The 18,431-nt window shown below is 39.8% G+C and overlaps 1 protein-coding gene across 6 annotated transcripts in view; it reads left to right on the forward strand.

The window, feature by feature from the left end:
* The window catches only part of LOC123319288 (transcription factor collier), a 99,626-nt gene that overhangs the window by 49,919 nt on the left and 31,276 nt on the right, over window positions 1–18,431 (forward strand). For all 6 annotated transcript variants that reach the window (XM_044906162.1, XM_044906163.1, XM_044906165.1 and 3 more), the window contains exons 6-7: window positions 3,390–3,463; window positions 4,784–4,852. In XM_044906162.1, the coding sequence (XP_044762097.1) occupies window positions 3,390–3,463; window positions 4,784–4,852 (143 nt within the window). The remainder of the gene's footprint in view (window positions 1–3,389; window positions 3,464–4,783; window positions 4,853–18,431) is intronic.

The following is an 18,431-nucleotide window of genomic DNA, read 5'->3' on the forward strand; positions in this document are numbered from 1 at the left end:
ATTATACGGGGTGGCATCCTATCCTACTGGTTCAATAAATAAACAAGATCATATACCTACGTATTTTAGGCATAAATAACACCTTAAAGTATTAAAACTTTATTGAAATACATCCGCAGTAATCTTGGTGTTCAAGTTAGAGAATATTTAAACAAATATGACATTGCAGCTATCTAAGTTGTGTAGTGAATAAGGAGACTCATCTCATTTTATGGTTACAAAAGAAGTTTATATGAGCTTTTAATAATCCTATTATATTCAAGTCGTGGAAGTGGCATCAGTTGGCCTACTAGAAGATGCATCGACAGAAGAAGCAGAAGTTTAAGGACCTGCTCCAGCATCACTTGGGGGAGTAGCAGTTGCTGATGTAGTTGTCTCTGAAGAAGTTGTTGTAGGTGTCGTAGAAGAAGTGGTTGTAGGTGTCGTGGTAGAAGAAGTGGTGGTAGGTGTTGTAGTAGACGAAGTGGTTGTAGGTGTCGTGGTAGAAGAAGTGGTTGTGGGTGTCGTGGTAGACGAAGTGGTTGCAGGTGTCGTAGTAGTCGGCGACGTTGTCGGTTGTGTTGTCTCTTCTTCTACATCATAGCAAAAGAGATCACACATTGCTTCGGTGAACCAATCCAAGCAGTCCTCATCAGAGCAATAGTAATTACAGTCCTCATCTGTCTGAAAAAAGCAGAACATACTATATCAAGGGTGAATTCAATCTGAATCCATTGCATTCTTTCGATACATGTACTTTTGACATCTGCCAAATATACAGGGTGTCGAATTTAAGTTAAAATACTTGTATTTGATATGTTTTCTTGGGAGATCTAATAGGGAACTAATGAACTATGTTATGTATCATTTTTTTCTGTATCCATTATATGCCTGAAACGATATTTGGGATATATCCATGTTTTATCTAATTTATGTCCACTTAGGATATTCGAGTAAATGCAAAGACAGAAACAGAGACTGGTAAAGACTTGTTTTGATTTCCCTTGGAGAACAGTTATGAAATAAATCATAATTATGATGTTTTAGGTACTTTCTACTTCAATTACTTTATGCACTAATTTTTTTCTATCAATTTTGTAACCTGAAATTCATGCAAGCATAGATCTATTCCTTGAGATATTTCATCGAAATAATCTGAACTATTTTTTAGAATTTTCTTCTCAACAATGATTGATAGAAGCAAACACTCAGTTCAATATTATAGGAATCATTCATATTGATATCTTTGATTTGTCATGTTTTCGTGGCAGCGTTTTCAAATACAGATCTTTTTTCAAATCACATAAAGGTATCAGCAATGTAGCTTATATGGAACAAATTATTTGCATGATCCATATTTGAACTATTGACGTTTTCATCAGATTGTTTTAGGCGAACCAGGGCTGCTATGTATCTTTTATATATTTTCACTCTTAATGCTCTATTTATGTGTCGAAAAAAAATATTGCTGGGCTGTTATATGATCACCTGGGATTCTATCTGTGTGTATTTCAACAAACAAAGTCAATTTTCAACTACTTACCCACAAAAATGCTGACGTCATCGACGAAAGCGTCAACAGGAAAAAAATTGAGGCAGAAAATTTTTGCATTTTGTCTATTTCGCTTGTGCGACAAGTAAACGACTTCATATGAACTTCTCCTGACAAAATATATATAACTCGAACGTCAGTCTGATCGTGAGCATGTATAATGAACCAATTCCCCCATTCATGCACAAACAAATGATTTTCGTAATGAACGATTGGTTAGTTTTTGTTTTGTTTCGCACTCAGAATGAAATTCTTCGAATTCAGAATGAAAAATCGAGTTGTTTCGAATAGATTCACGGTAAAATAGGACCTTGATCTCGATTCGTTAGTAACTTTGAATCCTGACATGCGTTTAATGTTTTGTGGCGAGGTCTAATTGAGATATTCACGATACAATGAGTGATACTAAGAAGATAGAGCAGAAAATGATGGAATTTACGATAAATCAACAGGTTATGTCCCCAGTACTCTTTCAATCAACTTCCTGCGCACGTAGAAGGAGGAAAATCAATCTGTTGGTACGAAAATCCGTCTAATTTTTGCCGATTCACCCCCGGTCCCCTTTTCGACGACCGTCGAAAGCCAGGGATGCACCGGCCGACCATCTATTTGCAAGGGATTTGGGCTACCCGCACCGGAGTCACTAGTCCCTGGATTAGGTGGGCTTAGGTTTAGAACAGTTGATAGATTTTTGTTTAATTGAATATATAACGGGAGGGCCCAAAAGTTGTTTTGTTGGGGGGCTCAGCTGCGGGATTAGGTAGATACCGTGCAACATGTGTTCTTATGTAAAGACGCCATTAATTCTTCGTCCGCGCGCTGCCCCTAACTGGATGGGTTATGCCTGGGATTCTATGGTTTTTGGGGGACTTTGAGGGTCCGCCGAATTGGCCATTTGGATGTTAACGATGCCGAAGGAGATTTGGCGATGATAGGTAGGCGAATTTCTGGATGGCTCTTGGACCAGCAGTATTATCTTCAAACGCTCAATCAGAGGAAGCTGCGGACAGCTGAGATCGAAATCCTAGCTTGAAATGGGGAATGGAATACTCCTTCAGAAGAAAATGATGTATTTTTTATGAAATATCGTTGAAGCATTACATTTTGAAATAACCATTTCAACCGTTTCCCAAAAAAAATATTTCAAACGCTTAAAAATGGAAAATAAAAATGGGTATTTAAAGTTTGAAGCGTTTTGTGAGAATTGCACAAGCTAGCAACATCGACTGAAATATGCCTTGATAATAAAGGACAACAAATACATTATCTTGATGAGATAGACAAAGATGGCTGTCTATGAAGTCTGCGACGAACGAGGAAGGTCGTAAAATTTTATGGGATTTTTATGGCCGGTTGCAGTTGAAGCTCGCCAGTAAGTACGCGCCTGTAGATCAACAGCTGTTATTTTATAAACAAGCTGATGGGACATTGTTCTTTTCCTTGTCTTGTATGCGCTGTTGCCAAATCTTAAACTCCGCACAAAGCGATTTAAATTTCAAAACCCCATATTTGAAGGATGATCTTGAATAGATTCCCCGATGAATTTGATAAAATCATGAATGAAACTCATAATTATCCAGTTTGAACTTGCATATGCAGTGATAACCCAAATTGAGGAGAATTCCCCATTGCATCCTTGAATAGGATGATAACATAACGAGAGTTCAAGAAATTGGTCGTCAAGTGATCCCTGTAGTGCCATTGGATCATCTTTTTATTCAACAGTTTCATGAAGATCAATCATGATTGACAGTTTGTCTGAAATAATAATAAGAAATATCGTATTTCCTAAAAATGTGAATTGCTTTATTTTTTATGCTTGTGAATTTCATTGTACTGACATCGTTTTTTGTTACAGGCTATAATTTACGAGGGACAAGATAAAAATCCAGAAATGTGTCGAGTCCTCTTGACCCATGAGATAATGTGCAGGTAGGTTGATATTCACTCTACTTCTTCTCACTGATCGATCATTTTTACAACAATTTCGATTCACTGCAAGATATGCGGGAATATCTCAATTTGTTGGTCCCATTTCAAAATAATTGTTGAAATATTCAACGCTACACTGTACTGGCGAGGGACAATGATCCCGAAACCGGTCTAGAGTTGCGCTCAGAAGTTTCTACTTCTCTGGGATTTTCTACGCCCGTTTATGACTAGCTGGCATTAGTGGAACCAAAGTTCTTTGGATTTGTTGCTTTCAGTTTCAAATTTATGTTGTCAGCACCGTTTATCTTTGAATAATTAGGTTTAAAGGGTTGACAATCAAACACTATCGTCCATCAACATATTTCAACAATCCCTGAATCATGTTTCCATTAGAAAATGAGAAGAAAACAGGAAATAATGTCGGTTACTTCTACAGAAGACCCATTCTATCATGAAACTTTCAGAAATTTTGGTTAAAAGTATTATTTTTGTTGAGGAGAAAATACTTATAAACTGAAAACTCTCCACCTTCAGAGTTGTCTCTATCGTTTCAATCCTTTATTCACGAACTTCCTACTAGGATAATATGGCCTAGACCGGAATTTCCTAGAGCGACATGAAGCAAACTTTTTATAGGCCTTCAGGATCGTCCGAGATCGCGTGAGGTGAAATAGGAAAGGGAAACTTTTAGCAAAGGGAAATGATGAGGGGTTGAGATTGGCGAATGAGAAAGCGATGCTCACTATGTTAAGACAAGGGGAAAGAGGAAAGATGGCGTCCCCTAGGGACCTCTAAGACCGTTTTCTACCCAGGTCCGGGTGTGTTGACGTCATCGCGGTCGTTTTCATTTGTCACGGAGGAATTTCTCGCAAGGTTTCGTTTTGGTTCTTCGATTTTGGGTATAATTGATGGGAAGCGCAGAGAATTGCGATGTGGGAAACCTTTTTGAGTTTTCCTCCTAGTTGATTATTCCTAGTTACTGAACTGGAACTCGCCTAGTCCAGATTTTGTCCGTATGACTCTGATGGCCAATGTTGGTGTGGCGAGGACGGGGTGAACGGTTCAATGATGAAGAAAAACAGAATTCGAAATACCTAGATCAAAAAAGATAAACTGAATTGATTCCAAAGGAGGAACTAGCACTAGATTCTACAAAATTAACTGAAATTCTGATTATTCTAGTAGTTATGAAGGTTTTTCCTAGGAAGAGGCGAAGTTTGAAGCCCCTGAATGTTGGTTTACCATATGCAACTTCATATCGAGAATAATTCGTTGCTTTTTGGCATAACATCATCAACTGACATTTTTATTCTTTTTCAGTCGATGCTGTGACAAGAAAAGTTGTGGAAATAGAAATGAAACACCGTCAGACCCTGTGATAATAGACAGGTGAGTTGATTTTATACCCATTCTGGTATTAAACTGATTGAAACTCGTGTACAACTTGACAAATTGATGCTGAACCTCTCTCTGATGATTCTGGATTGTTATACGTTCCCATTTGGTTCATATAGACCTGCTCCAGACAATCTACCTGAAGGGTAAAGTTATTCACCGATGGTTTTAGACCATATCTACGACTAGAGAACCTTGATGGTCAGGTTTATGAATATCATTGTTACAAAATGCAGATATCTGACAAACTCAATGTCTAATTGCTTTTGTCGCCACACACTTTCCACTCAAACTCCAAAAGGAAGTAGATTCTTGAAGAAAAATCGAAAAATAATAAGTAAAAACCACAAAACGCCAATGAAAAATGAAAGGAATAGCAAACATCGACACACGTTCCAGCAATTCCATAAAGCTCTCCCCGTAGCGCGTAGATGAATCGAAAAAGCTGCGTATATAGATAGCTGTATCATGTACCTTTCGAACTTTACACGATATACGTAACAGCGCCGTCCCCTCCTGCTGCTGGGGGCGGCGTAGACTTCACCCCTTCCCTGGGGAGCGGGAAATAGACAAGGGGAAGGAAGACATCTTGTAGAAAGAACGCCGCAGTAAACGCTCGCGATGGACCGGGGTCCCTTCTTACAAATGGACGATTTCCGGTGAATGGAGATGGGGGTGGCGGTTGGGATGAGCGAAATTTTCAATTTCACGCTTAGAATGAGGAAGGTGAATGTGGATGCTCGATCTTTGATTGAGGTTTCAATGAGATCTGAGGAGATTCTTCGGTGAAAATGTGTCTACTATAACTATCAGTTGATTTCTTCATTGTGATTGTCGAACCTTCAGTTTTTCCTCCTTTAATGGTTTCAGCGTGCTCAGAATTTTCCCCACTGTTCAGTTTTTTCAACAGTTTCACACACACTAAAAAATGAAGCGAGTTTTGGCAAAATATTCTTAGACCCGTTTGCGCCAAACATACTTAGTGTTAAGTGTCCCTTAAAATGAACTCTTGACTTAAATTACGTTGCACCAACTGTTAAGTGACATTTAAATGGCTAAAGCTAACCTTAAATTTAAGCGCTTGTAATGACCACTTAGGTATTTAAGGGCGGGATTCTAACCTGAAATAATTTGTTGAACTGGCTGCAGAACTTCCCATTTTTGATGGATTTTGAAAATTGAATTAATCTTTATTGAATATCAAGCCTTATCTTTTGCCTTTATTGTTATGCCATTGGTCTTTCAATTTTCAATTTTGTGTCACAAATCATACTATAGTTAGCAACAAACTGTTTTCTTCTGTTGAGAAGTTGAGTGTAGATTTGTAGATTACCACTACTTGCTTGGCAATCATTCATTGTATTCGTACTAACAAGGACTATAAGGACATTTTCTTCACGTTCCTCTTCAACATTAGTAAAACAAATTCACACAAGACCTTACAAAGAAAGTGTTGTACTTATATAAACTAAGGTACCCTTTATTTGACAATCCTTATGATTATCAATAATAATACTAATTCAACAACAAAAAGTTGTTACTCTTTGATAATATTATAGTAATATCCTTGACACTGACTGACAGGACAATAAAGTTAGGTTAATGAAATGACAACGATCATCGGCAACCGGCCAACCAATGAAATAGCTTTATTGGACTAGGATGAAGTGGCACCAAAATAAAAAACTGAAATATCACTAGATATAAAAACTAAGGGGCCCCTTACTTAAGAATGTGTTAAGCCACAGTCGTGCAACTGGGAATAAAATTAAGCGTCCATTAACTTTAAACGACACTTAGTTAAGTACTCGTTTTAAGGGGTATTGGTGCAAACGGGCCTTAGTTTTCAATTTTAGACGCCAATTTTCCGCATAATTGATATTTAACTTGTGTAATATTCTCTTTTTTTCGTCGAATTTTAACCGGTAAGACTGCAGCTACATTCTCGATTGTCCTCGACCTAATTCCAATCCACGAAAACGCGCGTTGCGGTTCTGAAGTCCCTTATTAAGTAACCCCCCTTTGTTTTACTACAACTCGACGGGGTGCCTTATTTACCACTCGCAGTGAAGAGGCTTAACCGGCTAATCTGGGGTAGTTGACAAAACAGCCTTTGCGGCGTTCCCCGTGGTTCGGTTTGCGACAATCGGGGCATAAACGACATGAGCTCGCACGAGTTTTGACAGCGACAAGTCAAGCGGAAGGCCTTTTTACGTTGCTCAAGGTGAATCGGGAATGTTAGGCGCTCTTTCTGAAATGACAGAAAACCGAAAACGAACGATCCTTGGATACTAAACTCATTGAGGCCCGTTTGCACCAAACGCACTTAGTGTTAAGTGTCCCTTAAAATGAACCCTTAACTTAAATTACGTTGCACCAACTGTTAAGTGACACTTAAATGGCTAATGCTAGCCTTAAATTTAAGCGCTCCTGTAATGATCACTTAGGTATTTAAGGGCGGGATTCTAACATAAAATAATTTGTTGAACTGGCTGCAGAACTTCCCATTTTTGATGGATTTTGAAAATTGAATGAATTCATTACTGAATACCAAGCCTTTTTTTGCCTTTATTATAATGCCGTCAGTGTTTTTTAATTTTCAATTCGGTGTCACAAATCTTACTATAGTTAGCAATAAGCTCTTTTCTTCTGTTGAGAAGTTGAGTGCCCTTCGTAAATTACCACCACTTGCTTGGCAATCATTCACCGTATTCATACTAACAAGGGCAATAAGGACATTTTCTTCACGTTGCTCTTCAACATTAGTAAACAAAGTTCACACAAGACCTTACCAAGGAAGTGTTGTACTTATATAAACTTAGGTACCATTTATTTGACAAACATTATTATCATCAATATTAATGCTAATTCAACAACAAAAAGTTGTTACTATTTGATAATATTATAATAATATGCTTGACACCGACTGACAGGACAATAAAGTTAGGTTAATGAAATGACAACGATCATCGGCAACCGGTCAACCAATGAAATGGCTTTATTGGACTAGGATGAAGTTGCACCAAAATAAAAAACAGAAATATCACTAGATACAAAAACTTAAGGACCCCTTACTTAAGATTCTGTTAAGCCACAGTGGTGCAATTGGGAATAAAATTAAGCGTCCCTTAACTTTAAACGACACTTAGTTAAGTACTCCTTTTAAGGGGGATTGGTGCAAACGGGCCTGAGTCTGCAATCGCTTACAAAAGTTGTCATAACCCAGACTAATGGCTGAATCTAATCATTTTCAATTCATAGAACTGGAGGAATTTGTCTTCTAAACAAACCCCTAGAACATCTGAAGTATTTCTGCTACTGCGGAAAGATCAATGCGTTAGTAATGTATCCTAAAAATGGACAAACGTCGAAAATAGCGCCATTTTAATCGATCAACGGTTATGGCGACGAGATAGAACGGTTTAGCAACAAATCAGCAACCTTTTCTCCATTTGAAGATGTTGATTAGGTCTAGAAGTAATAACTGCTTTCTCAATTATCTCCAATTCGTTTGAGGATGCCGCTACGTTTAAAGAGATATCAATTGACCAGATTTGGCCATACTTTACATCGTGTGATTTATTCTTTCACCATCGCTGTTTAGTTGTCGACGTTTTCGTTTAATGTTGAATTATAAATCAGGCGGAAGTAGGAGTAGAAGACGGTTCAAACTGTAGCATTTACATCAGACGAACGACTGCCTTCTAGAGTGCCATTTCAGTCGCCATTAACGGCTTTTCAAGAGGTGAATGGTGGGATTTTTTCTCGAACTAATGACTGTGATTAAGGAGGCACATTTCCTGATGGAGCTGCTCCAATGATGAACTGGGGAATGTGTAAAACACACGCAGATATAACTCTTCACGTATATCTTCCAAAGTTCTCCAAGCTTCTCTCGCTCATTCAGAAGATCACATGATGCGTCACCTAAAAATCAATTTGTCGCAACATAACCTCAAAAAGACCCTTCCAAACTTCCCCGTTCCGTCGACGTTGAACATCAATCCAAGTAGGCGCTTCGGCAGCTTCCAGATTACGCAATACAGCAAAATTATCAGACTGAGACCGTCTCGGGGAAGACAGGGACGGAGAAAACCATCTAGAGCGCCCTCCGAAGACGTCGGAACGCCGAAGAAGTTCCCGGCTAGAGCCGAGAGGACTCGGTGACTACACAAACATTAATTTTCAAGGATGAACGCGTGCACAGCAACTGACAACTATCTTATCCGGGGCAATTTGTTAGGTTCCTTTATTTCCACCTTCCGCCTTGGCAGACTGCAGTTGGGTCTATGGCTGGGATGGTCGAGAAGTGGATTGCTAAGTTTGGAAATTCGAGCGTTGTCTCGATATTTCGTATTTCGAGAATTTGGAAGGATGCTACAAGATTTTTAAGATTGTTCCTACCGTATTCTTCCACACTTTAACTCTGGGTAAAACAGGAGATCCACCTTGTAGGTTCATTCATTCATTCATCATTCAATCATTGCTGTATCCCGTTACCGAGAATAAATCTACAAAAAGACTCAAAAACAAAACTAACTAGTGCGAGAGCTGGCGACGAAAATCTGCAAGAGTTTTGTAATGGCTCATAATTAAATATGATTTAGTATTGAGGGTGTACATTAGTCGGCACCCACTCTCAAGGTCAGGTAGTGGAATACCTAGCGGCAACGCTCTTTGGTGTACGTATATAAAATTACAACATACTCTACAAGTATTTTGTAATGATTGAAAATACTCACTCAGCTAGTTTATAGAACAGAAAACTTGAGAATGTGGTCAGACCTCATTTTAGTGAAACACGGTGGTCAGTACCCCACAAAAGTTGCTGCCGTAACGATGCCGTTTCAAGTGATTTGTAATGGCTGAAAATGCATTTATTGTTCAAATATCATGTATTATTTGAGAATAAAATAGTCAGACTACATATCAATAGAACAGAAGCGGTCAGCAGTCACTCAAAGTACGGATATTGTAATTTTACATAAATCAAAGAGCGTCACCGCCAGATGTTCCACTACCTGACCTTGGGAATGGGGGCTGACTCATGTACACCACCAAAACTAGCTAATATTTAAATATGAGCCATTAAAAAACTCTTGCCGATTTTGGTCGCCAGCTCTCGGACTAAACGGTGCGATCAAACCTTCAATTTCTTAGGGCGACTGTGTGCCCTCCTGTGACTGAAGAGACCCAACTGTGACCTACAGATCCTTCCACACTCCGGGCATGGATAGTCACCAACCAGATCTGGCCGCCACTGTATTCTTCTCGAGTCTCCATGATAGCTGTGGACCAAAGACCTCCACTGTGATTTGTCTAACGCTAGTTGATCCCAGTTATGGCTGGCTTCTCAGAATGTGGCCGCTCCATCTGAGTCGGGCCTTCGTTACTTGAGTCTCAATTGTTATACAACTCGCGTGCTGCAATACTTCTGCATTTGAAACCTTGTAGAACCATCTGATTTGCGTTATTTGTCTAAGATGACGTTGTTGCGTTTGTTCAAGCTGTTTAATGTGTCGCCTGTAGGGCGTCTAGTTTTCGCTTCCGCAAAGAAGCGTTGGGTGGAACACTGCTTTGTAAACAGCTGTCTTGGTCTTCAGATCGAGGTCGTGATTTTGAAACACTCTGTCCTTTAGCTTCCAGAATGCCCGTGATGCCGAATTGATACGGTTTTGTTTTGCCGTGTCTAGGTTAGGCCTAGTATTCATGAAGCTTCCCAAGTATTTGAACAGCTCTACCCTTTTGTAGATTCTTATCAATATTATTCTATTGATGATTCATTTCTTTATCGGTAGTGATGGTCACAGGCAATGTGAATTTGGGAATATTCTACATCATAGACCGAGAACCCGAAGCCACTTCGACAATCTTCCATTTCAACCCCCAACTCTTGTCGTGACTACAGATCGATACCTGTCCTTTCAATATAATACCAACCCTTATAACATAAGAAACTTTCCCCCCCTAATAAACGACATCGTCTTCCCAAGGAAATTTTGAAGGTTCTGTCGGTGGCCATATCCCCGATCATAGATTTCGAGCACATTACTCAACGCCAATGGCCTCGACCCCCCTCCACCCCTGCCTCGCCGAAGAGTGAGGAGGGTCAAAAAGCTCAGAAAATCGAACATCTTGAAAGGGTCCCTCACACACGCCAGGAGGGTGCAGTAGGTGAAGGATAGAGAGAGGATTAGAATGGAGGAAATGTTGGGATTCATGCGATAGGAGAGATTCGCGCGGGCAGAGATGCTTTTCAGGTTTTTTTCTGAAAACGTTTTCCTTTTATCGATCTGGCTGTGGATACGTTGAAGCGTTGGGACGAAGCAACGGGTTTCGCAGAATGGATACTGAGAAATTGAAGAATTCGAATAATACTATTGGAAATAAGTTGATTTAATCCGGCCCGAAGGACCAAATCTTCATTAGGGCAAAGGATGAAGCGATAAGAGGTCAGATCGTACATATATCAAACTGATGTTATTGTCTGTACACGTTCCATTTCTTTCGCCCATTTAACCCCCTGCAAGAGGAAGTTTTCCGCAGTTTCTCGGCAATTTCCGGTCCCCATCTTGACTGTGTTCTGCGTGGATGGCGAAAGGCAACTGGATCTCCTCTGGTAATGGAAATTTCATCAATTATTCAGGCGTCTTGATATGGGTTTTATTAATTGATGACAGTCGGATGAAAATCGATGTGTATAAAGCAGGGGACGATAACTGAAAACGGAAGTGAGGGATAGTTCCTTGAGATCGTGTACGGAAGTGGGGAAGTTCTTAACTATTAGTTTTCGACGACGTATGCTTCATATATTGGAATTTCCAGGCGTAGAAAGGCATGAGAATGTCTTCTTTACAACGTTCTGCTGTTCCAATTCTTTCGAACGCTCTGTATGTCGGTTTTCCACGAAACTGCTTCAATAGATGTTATAAGATCACGTGTCTATATGTATTGCTTTGCCCTGAGCCTAATATTAACAGATGCAACTGGGGTAAAGGCTCCTAACGTCGAATAATCTGGTTACAAGAAATAGACACGTCCAGAGTAGAACTGAAGGAGGGTCCTTATATAGTGTTAGTCCTTTAGCCGGAGGCTACTACAAAGCTATTTATCTTCGCACATAATTCCTCCCGGTTTTGAACCCCGAAACCAGAGTAGTCATAACTTGGAACTCAGGACCGGACTGAGTGATAATCAAAATTCAGCATAAACGGAAAAGGAACACAATACCAATGATTTCTTATAACAATATTGTCACTTAACTCTCCGCTCATTGTAGGTTGTTTTTCGAATATTAAGAAAAATATTTCATACTACTTTTAATTCATTCTCGTTACCGAGAGTAAATCTACAAAAAGGTTCAAAAACAAAACTATCGGTGCGATCAAACTTATAATTCCTTAGGGCTACTTGCGACTGTGTGCCCTCCTGTGACTGAAGAGACCCAACGTGACCTACAGATCCTTCCAGTCTCCGGGCATGGATAGTCACCAACCAGATCTGGCCGCCGCTGTATTCTTCTCGAGTCTCCATCATAACTGTGGACCAAAGACCTCCACTGTGATCTGTCGAACGCTAGTTGTTCCCAGTTATGATTGCCATTAACTGATTTAAGGGATTAATGCAGTATATCCCTAAACCGCTTATACTGGCCTCCTGGTTTTCGAGCTCCCTGTGTGAGTTCGCCATACAGAGTTATTTTGGGGAGTCTTGTGTCTTGCATCCTTAGAATGTGGCTGCTCCATCAGAGTAGGGCCCTCGTTACTTGAGTCTCAATTGTTATACAACTCGCTCGCTGCAAGACTTCTGCATTTGAAACTTTGTGGAACCATCTGATGTGCATTATTTGTCTTAGATGACGTTGTTGTGTTTGTTCAAGCTGTTTAATATGTCACCTGTAGGGCGTCGAGCTTTCGCTTCCGTAAAGAAGCGTTGGGAGGACCACTGCTTCGTAAACAGCTGTCTTGGTCTTCAGATTGAGGTCGTGATTTTGAAACACTCTGTGCTTTACCTTCCAGAATGCCCGTGATGCCGAATTATTGAGGGTGTGTATTTCCGTGTCCAGGTTAGCCCTAGTATTTATGAAGCTTCCCAAGTATTCGAACTGCTCGACCTGTTCTAGAGTTTCATCTTCCAGGCTGATATCTGTTTGAAGGCTTTCTGACAGACTTACCAAGATTTCGGTTTTGTCAATATTGAGTCTAAGGTCTTAAGCAATGAACTGATGACCCGGTTGGATCCCTCAAATGTAAACGTAGATGTCCTAGAGGTTTGAATCGATCATTTTCTCTGATCAATATATACCAACTTCTTCGTTGTACCGAGAGCCACACATCGTCGACTACAGAATGATATTATTTTTGAGTCTTGCTGCACCAATGGCACAATTTGAGGCTTCATAGAATCCCAAGCCTCAACGGTGTGAGTAAATCGATGGCCTCAGCTGAATAAATCAGAAGAGTCGACAGTACATGATAAAATTGGAATCATTGAAACTAAGGACAACAGCGTTTTCTTGTAAGAAACCAATTGAAACATAGACTATATTAGAGATCCAGGAGATGCACTACGAAGACTCTTCTTGCCTTTACTGTGCATTTAACGGTTTGGTTAAGGATTAGACTGATATTTGTAGGATTGATTTTAGGTGAACTAGGACAGGAAATATGTTATATTGGAATAGAGTAGTCTCCATGTCATCAGGAGTTTTGTACTGAATCAAACTCTGCAAATTCTGAAAGGCACGCTATTTAAAACAGATATATACGAAGAGTTGGATGTCCAGCGAAAGGTATGATTTATATAGACTTTAATAACGAGGAAAAGTATGAGAGTCATGTTAATCCTATTTATAATTTGACGAGAGGTCCTTCAAACACCTGCTTAGCTGTATTCAGATTGGTCAGCAACCACACAGAATGCTTATCAATCGTATGGCTGGTTCAAATCGGAAAAAACACCAACAAAATCATCCCTTATCCCGATTCCACATCTCGCCCTATTCCGTTCCTGATGAATACATTAAGCAACCGAAACGTATTCGGGCATCGTAACACGGTCGACATAAGGCGCTCACTTTGCAACTAGTCCCGCGGCCATATGGGCAGGGTAATAAGATAATGCTCGCCGTCCAACCCCAGAATCACCCCTGGCCACGTTCACGCTACCGACTATGCCAATACTGGCCTCTGCGACCCCCCGACGCGAATGTTGCTCCCAATTATGTAACTCCATATCGAGTATACAAATTGCATTACAATCGTCCTTGCCTATTTTTATTAACTATTAGCGTATGATTCTACCGATGGGGTGAGTCCTGGGGTTCGCTTGACACTCGATACGCTAGGTATGCGTCACAGTGTAGTCAATTATCGGGATGGAAGCGTATTTTTTCGGTGGTAATTGGATATTGTCGTTGTGAAAGAGCGAATTTATACGGGATATATTAATTTTATCGCTATGGGACTGGGTGATAGTTGGGACGTTTAGAAGAATGTGGGGGCATAATATTGAGTTTTGACTGCGAAATCGCGAGATGAATGTTTCACCTATGCAGAATTATTGAGGTTCAATATTTATACACAATCGAGCTTGTCAGATTGACATATACGAGGATATATTGAAAAATTCTTAGCCTACTATAGAACTAAACAAAATTTCAATGTCAAAATATTTTATTACTCAACATATTCTCCTCTTAATTTGATACATTTATTACAGCGAACTTGCAACGTCACTAGGCGTTTCAAAAGAAATGTTTCTTCTTGCTCTGTGAACCAGACGTCCACAGCTTTTATTATCTCCTCGTTGAAAGAAAATTTACGACCTTTTAAACTTTTTTGAAGTTGGGGAAAGAGATGATAGTCGGATGGAGTCGAATCTGGTGAATAAGGGGAGTGTTCTAGCAATTCAAACCATAAATCACGAATGTTATGCATGGCAACATGAGATTTGTGTGCAGGGGCGTTGTCATGCAAAAACGAAACACCTTTGGATAGCTTTCCGCGTCTTTTCTCTTTGATTTTTTCCCGTAGAATGGTCAGTAATGTCGAATAGTAATCTCCGGTTATTGTTCTACCCTTATCCAAGAAATCAATCATGATAACTCCATGGCAATTCCAAAAAACTGAAGCAAGAACTTTTCCAGCAGATTTTTGGACACGAAACTTCTTAGGTCTTGGAGAACCAGAGTGTGGCCATTCCATCGATTGCTGCTTGGTTTCTGGATCGTAGAAATGTACCCAAGTCTCATCCATAGTTACAATTCGGTTTAAGAAGTCTACATCGTTTTCAAATCGAGCACAGATCGAACGCGATGCTTCTACCCTTGCACGCTTTTGGTCAACATTCAAACATTTGGGGATCCATTTTGCAGCATTTTTCTCATGTCCAAATCGACGTGAACTATATGATTAACGTGTTCGTATGAAATATTCAGTGCTTCAGATATCCGTTTTAGCCCAATTCAACGGCAATTTTTTCTACATTTGAACGTTATATGGCGATGAATGTAGACTGGGTTTCCACATTGACCTTGGCCTTTCGCATGTGTGGCTAAGCTCCTCGAACTCATCACTCTCTAGCTCGAAAACGGTTAGGGGTATTAAAAATTGCTTCAGACAAAAGTTGTATAGAATTTTACTATCTATAACTATCATAATGATAACAGAAACGATTAGCGGTACAAGAAGGGAGATAAAAAAAAACCTTGTTAACATCTTCAAACTGTCAGATTGATGAAACCCTGCCTGATTAGTGGCAGATCAATGAGTTACTCCTTATATAACCTTAAATAAAATTCGTTCGAAAAACCCCTATACCTGACTAGCAAAAAATTCCCAAAAATGAACTCGATTACAGTTTATTTCAAAAAACTCCAAAACGGCTAGATCGATTCCGACCAATATCAACAGTCTTCGTGAAACTCTAGATGAACCCACACGCAAAATTCCACATCGATAGGTTCAAAATAGCGAACTGTAGCGTCCCCACAAAAAAATTTCGAAAATTTCGAATAACTCGAAAACCGCTCATCCGATTCCCATCAAAATCGACACACTCCTTAAGACGGCTGATGTGAAGAAACGTGCCGAAATTGAGCTCGATAGCTTCAGAATTGCCACTTGTAGCCTACCCAAAACAAAGCGTTACACTCATATAAAGAATCTACGTCTACTAAAACGGATTCGGTACATAACAAGAATAAAAAAGAAAAAACAGATTGCATTCCAGCATCCTCAGTACCAAAAACATCACATTCCCCCATCCCTGACCACCCCAACGACCAGCTGTCCGTCATTCAGTCGCGAAATGACAAATTACATCCGTACGACCGGACATGGCCGGCCAGTTCAATGTAAATGAGTTATACGAGCCTTGATTGCACGCAAATTTACACGATCCACCTAGCGGACCCGTCCTGAGTTATGACACTGAATTGTCATCGGCGATATGACATGGTCGCTTGTCACATACCGGAACGCGACATCCCGTTGTCGATTTTAGCCCGCTTGATTTACGCCCGGTTTTTTCGTTGTTGTCGCAATCTGTCCAATTTATTCGTCTGACCGTCGATTGTTAATTTCGTCGATTATCATAAATTTATGGGTGTTGCCCGGCCGACGATAACTTCGTTTTGATTTTATCCGGTCGGTTTTGGGGTTTGCGATCGAAATGTGCCATTAGGGTTAATGGGCACATGTTTTTCCGTGTTTATGACGAAGAGTTTTGAAGTTGCTTGTTTCCGGCAACATCCTGCTTTCAATCAGTTCGGCATATACCTTATAAATCAGCCAAACAGAGATCTATCTTAGAACATAGATTGTCAACCTCAAATTACATGGTTTGGTAAGAGGCTTACACTCCACTGTGACCTTAAATGCCAGCCATCAGAGCTGCTCTCACAACTGTGCCATCTAGAGCTCCAGAGTTCTAATGAACTCCAGTATTTGAGAGGTCTTCAAGGAGGCTAAGTCCTCGATCCTACTATAATTTTTAATAATGACCAGTAACCAGGTTACCAGGAGATTTCTCCTACTCCCCACAGAATCTGCTCGTCAGTTTTTGATGAACTCGTTTTCATCATATGCTTTTTAATGCGACAATGTCCTGTGAGGAAGCCAGTGAGGAGATGTACCTTATTCATGATGACATCCAAATACTTCTCGGATGTTGCAGATTCAAAATCTCTTGGAAAGATCCTTCCTCGGAAGATTCCTCTAGAGTATTTGCCTTTGGTTTCTTTCTTTTACATAAACTCTTTCCTTATACGAGGGTATATTGAAAAATTCTTAGCCTACTATAGAACCAAACAAAATTTCAATATCAAAATAATTTATCACTCAATATATTCTCCTCTCAATTGGATACATTTATTACAGCGAACCTAGACCTTTTAAAAAACTTTTTTCTTCTTGCTCTGCAAACCAGACCTCCACAGCATTTATTACCTCCGCGTTGGAAAAAGATTCACGACCTTTTAAACCTTTTTTCAGTTGAGGAAAGAGATGATAGTCGGATGGAGCCAAATCTGGTGAATAAGGGGGGTGTTCTAGTTATTCAAACCTTAAATAACGAATTTTTTGTATGGCAGCATGAGATTCGTGTGTAAGGGCGTTGTCCTGCAAAAACAAAACACCTTTGGATAGCTTTCCGCGTCTTTCCTCTTTAATTTTTTCCCGTAGAGTGGTCAGTAATGTCGAATAGTAATCTCCCGTTATTGTTCTACCCTTATCCAAAACATCAATCATGATTACTCCAAACTGAAGCAAGAACTTTTTCAGCAGATTTTTGGACACGAAACTTCTCAGGTCTTGGAGAACCAGAGTGTCGCCATTCCATCGATTTTTGCTTTGTTTCTGGATCGTAGAAATGTACCCAAATCTCATCCATAGTAACAATTCGGTTTAAGAAGTCTACATCGTTTTCAAATCGAGCACAGATCGAACGCGATGGTTCTACCCTTGCACGCTTTTGGTCAACATTCAAACATTGGGGTATCCATTTTGGAGCAATGTCCAAATTGACGTGAACTTTTTGATGAACGCGTTCTTATGAAATATTCAGTCCTTCAGATATCCGTTTTAGCCCAATTCGACTGTCTGATAAAATCATGTCATGAACTGCATCGATATTTTCGGGGACTGACACAGAAACTGGCCTTCCCGATCGGTCATCATCTTCAATGGAAAATTCACCTTTTTTGAAGCTTGCAGTCCAATTTTTCACGGTCGCATACGAAGGACATTGATCACCAAGGGTATTAAGCATATCTTCGTAAATCTGCTTACCTCTTAACCCCTTTCAAATACAGGTACTTGATGGCTCGATACTCCAATTTTTCGATTTTACAATTTCGGTGGATATCATCTTTCTTTTAATTTATTGCGTAACTCTGGTTTATTTTTTTGATCTCAAACTTCACACTGACACTTCTAATGAGTTATTGTTCGTTGCTATGATAAGGCAATATTTTTTTGATCATGGAAATGGTCTAGGCTGTTTATATTGATCAGTGAACAATTTTAATATTGATCAGTGGAAATTTTGATATTGATCAGTGGAAAATCTTGGT

The sequence above is a fragment of the Coccinella septempunctata genome, chromosome 8 (genome assembly GCF_907165205.1).
Source record: "Coccinella septempunctata chromosome 8, icCocSept1.1, whole genome shotgun sequence".
NCBI lineage: Eukaryota > Metazoa > Arthropoda > Insecta > Coleoptera > Coccinellidae > Coccinella > Coccinella septempunctata.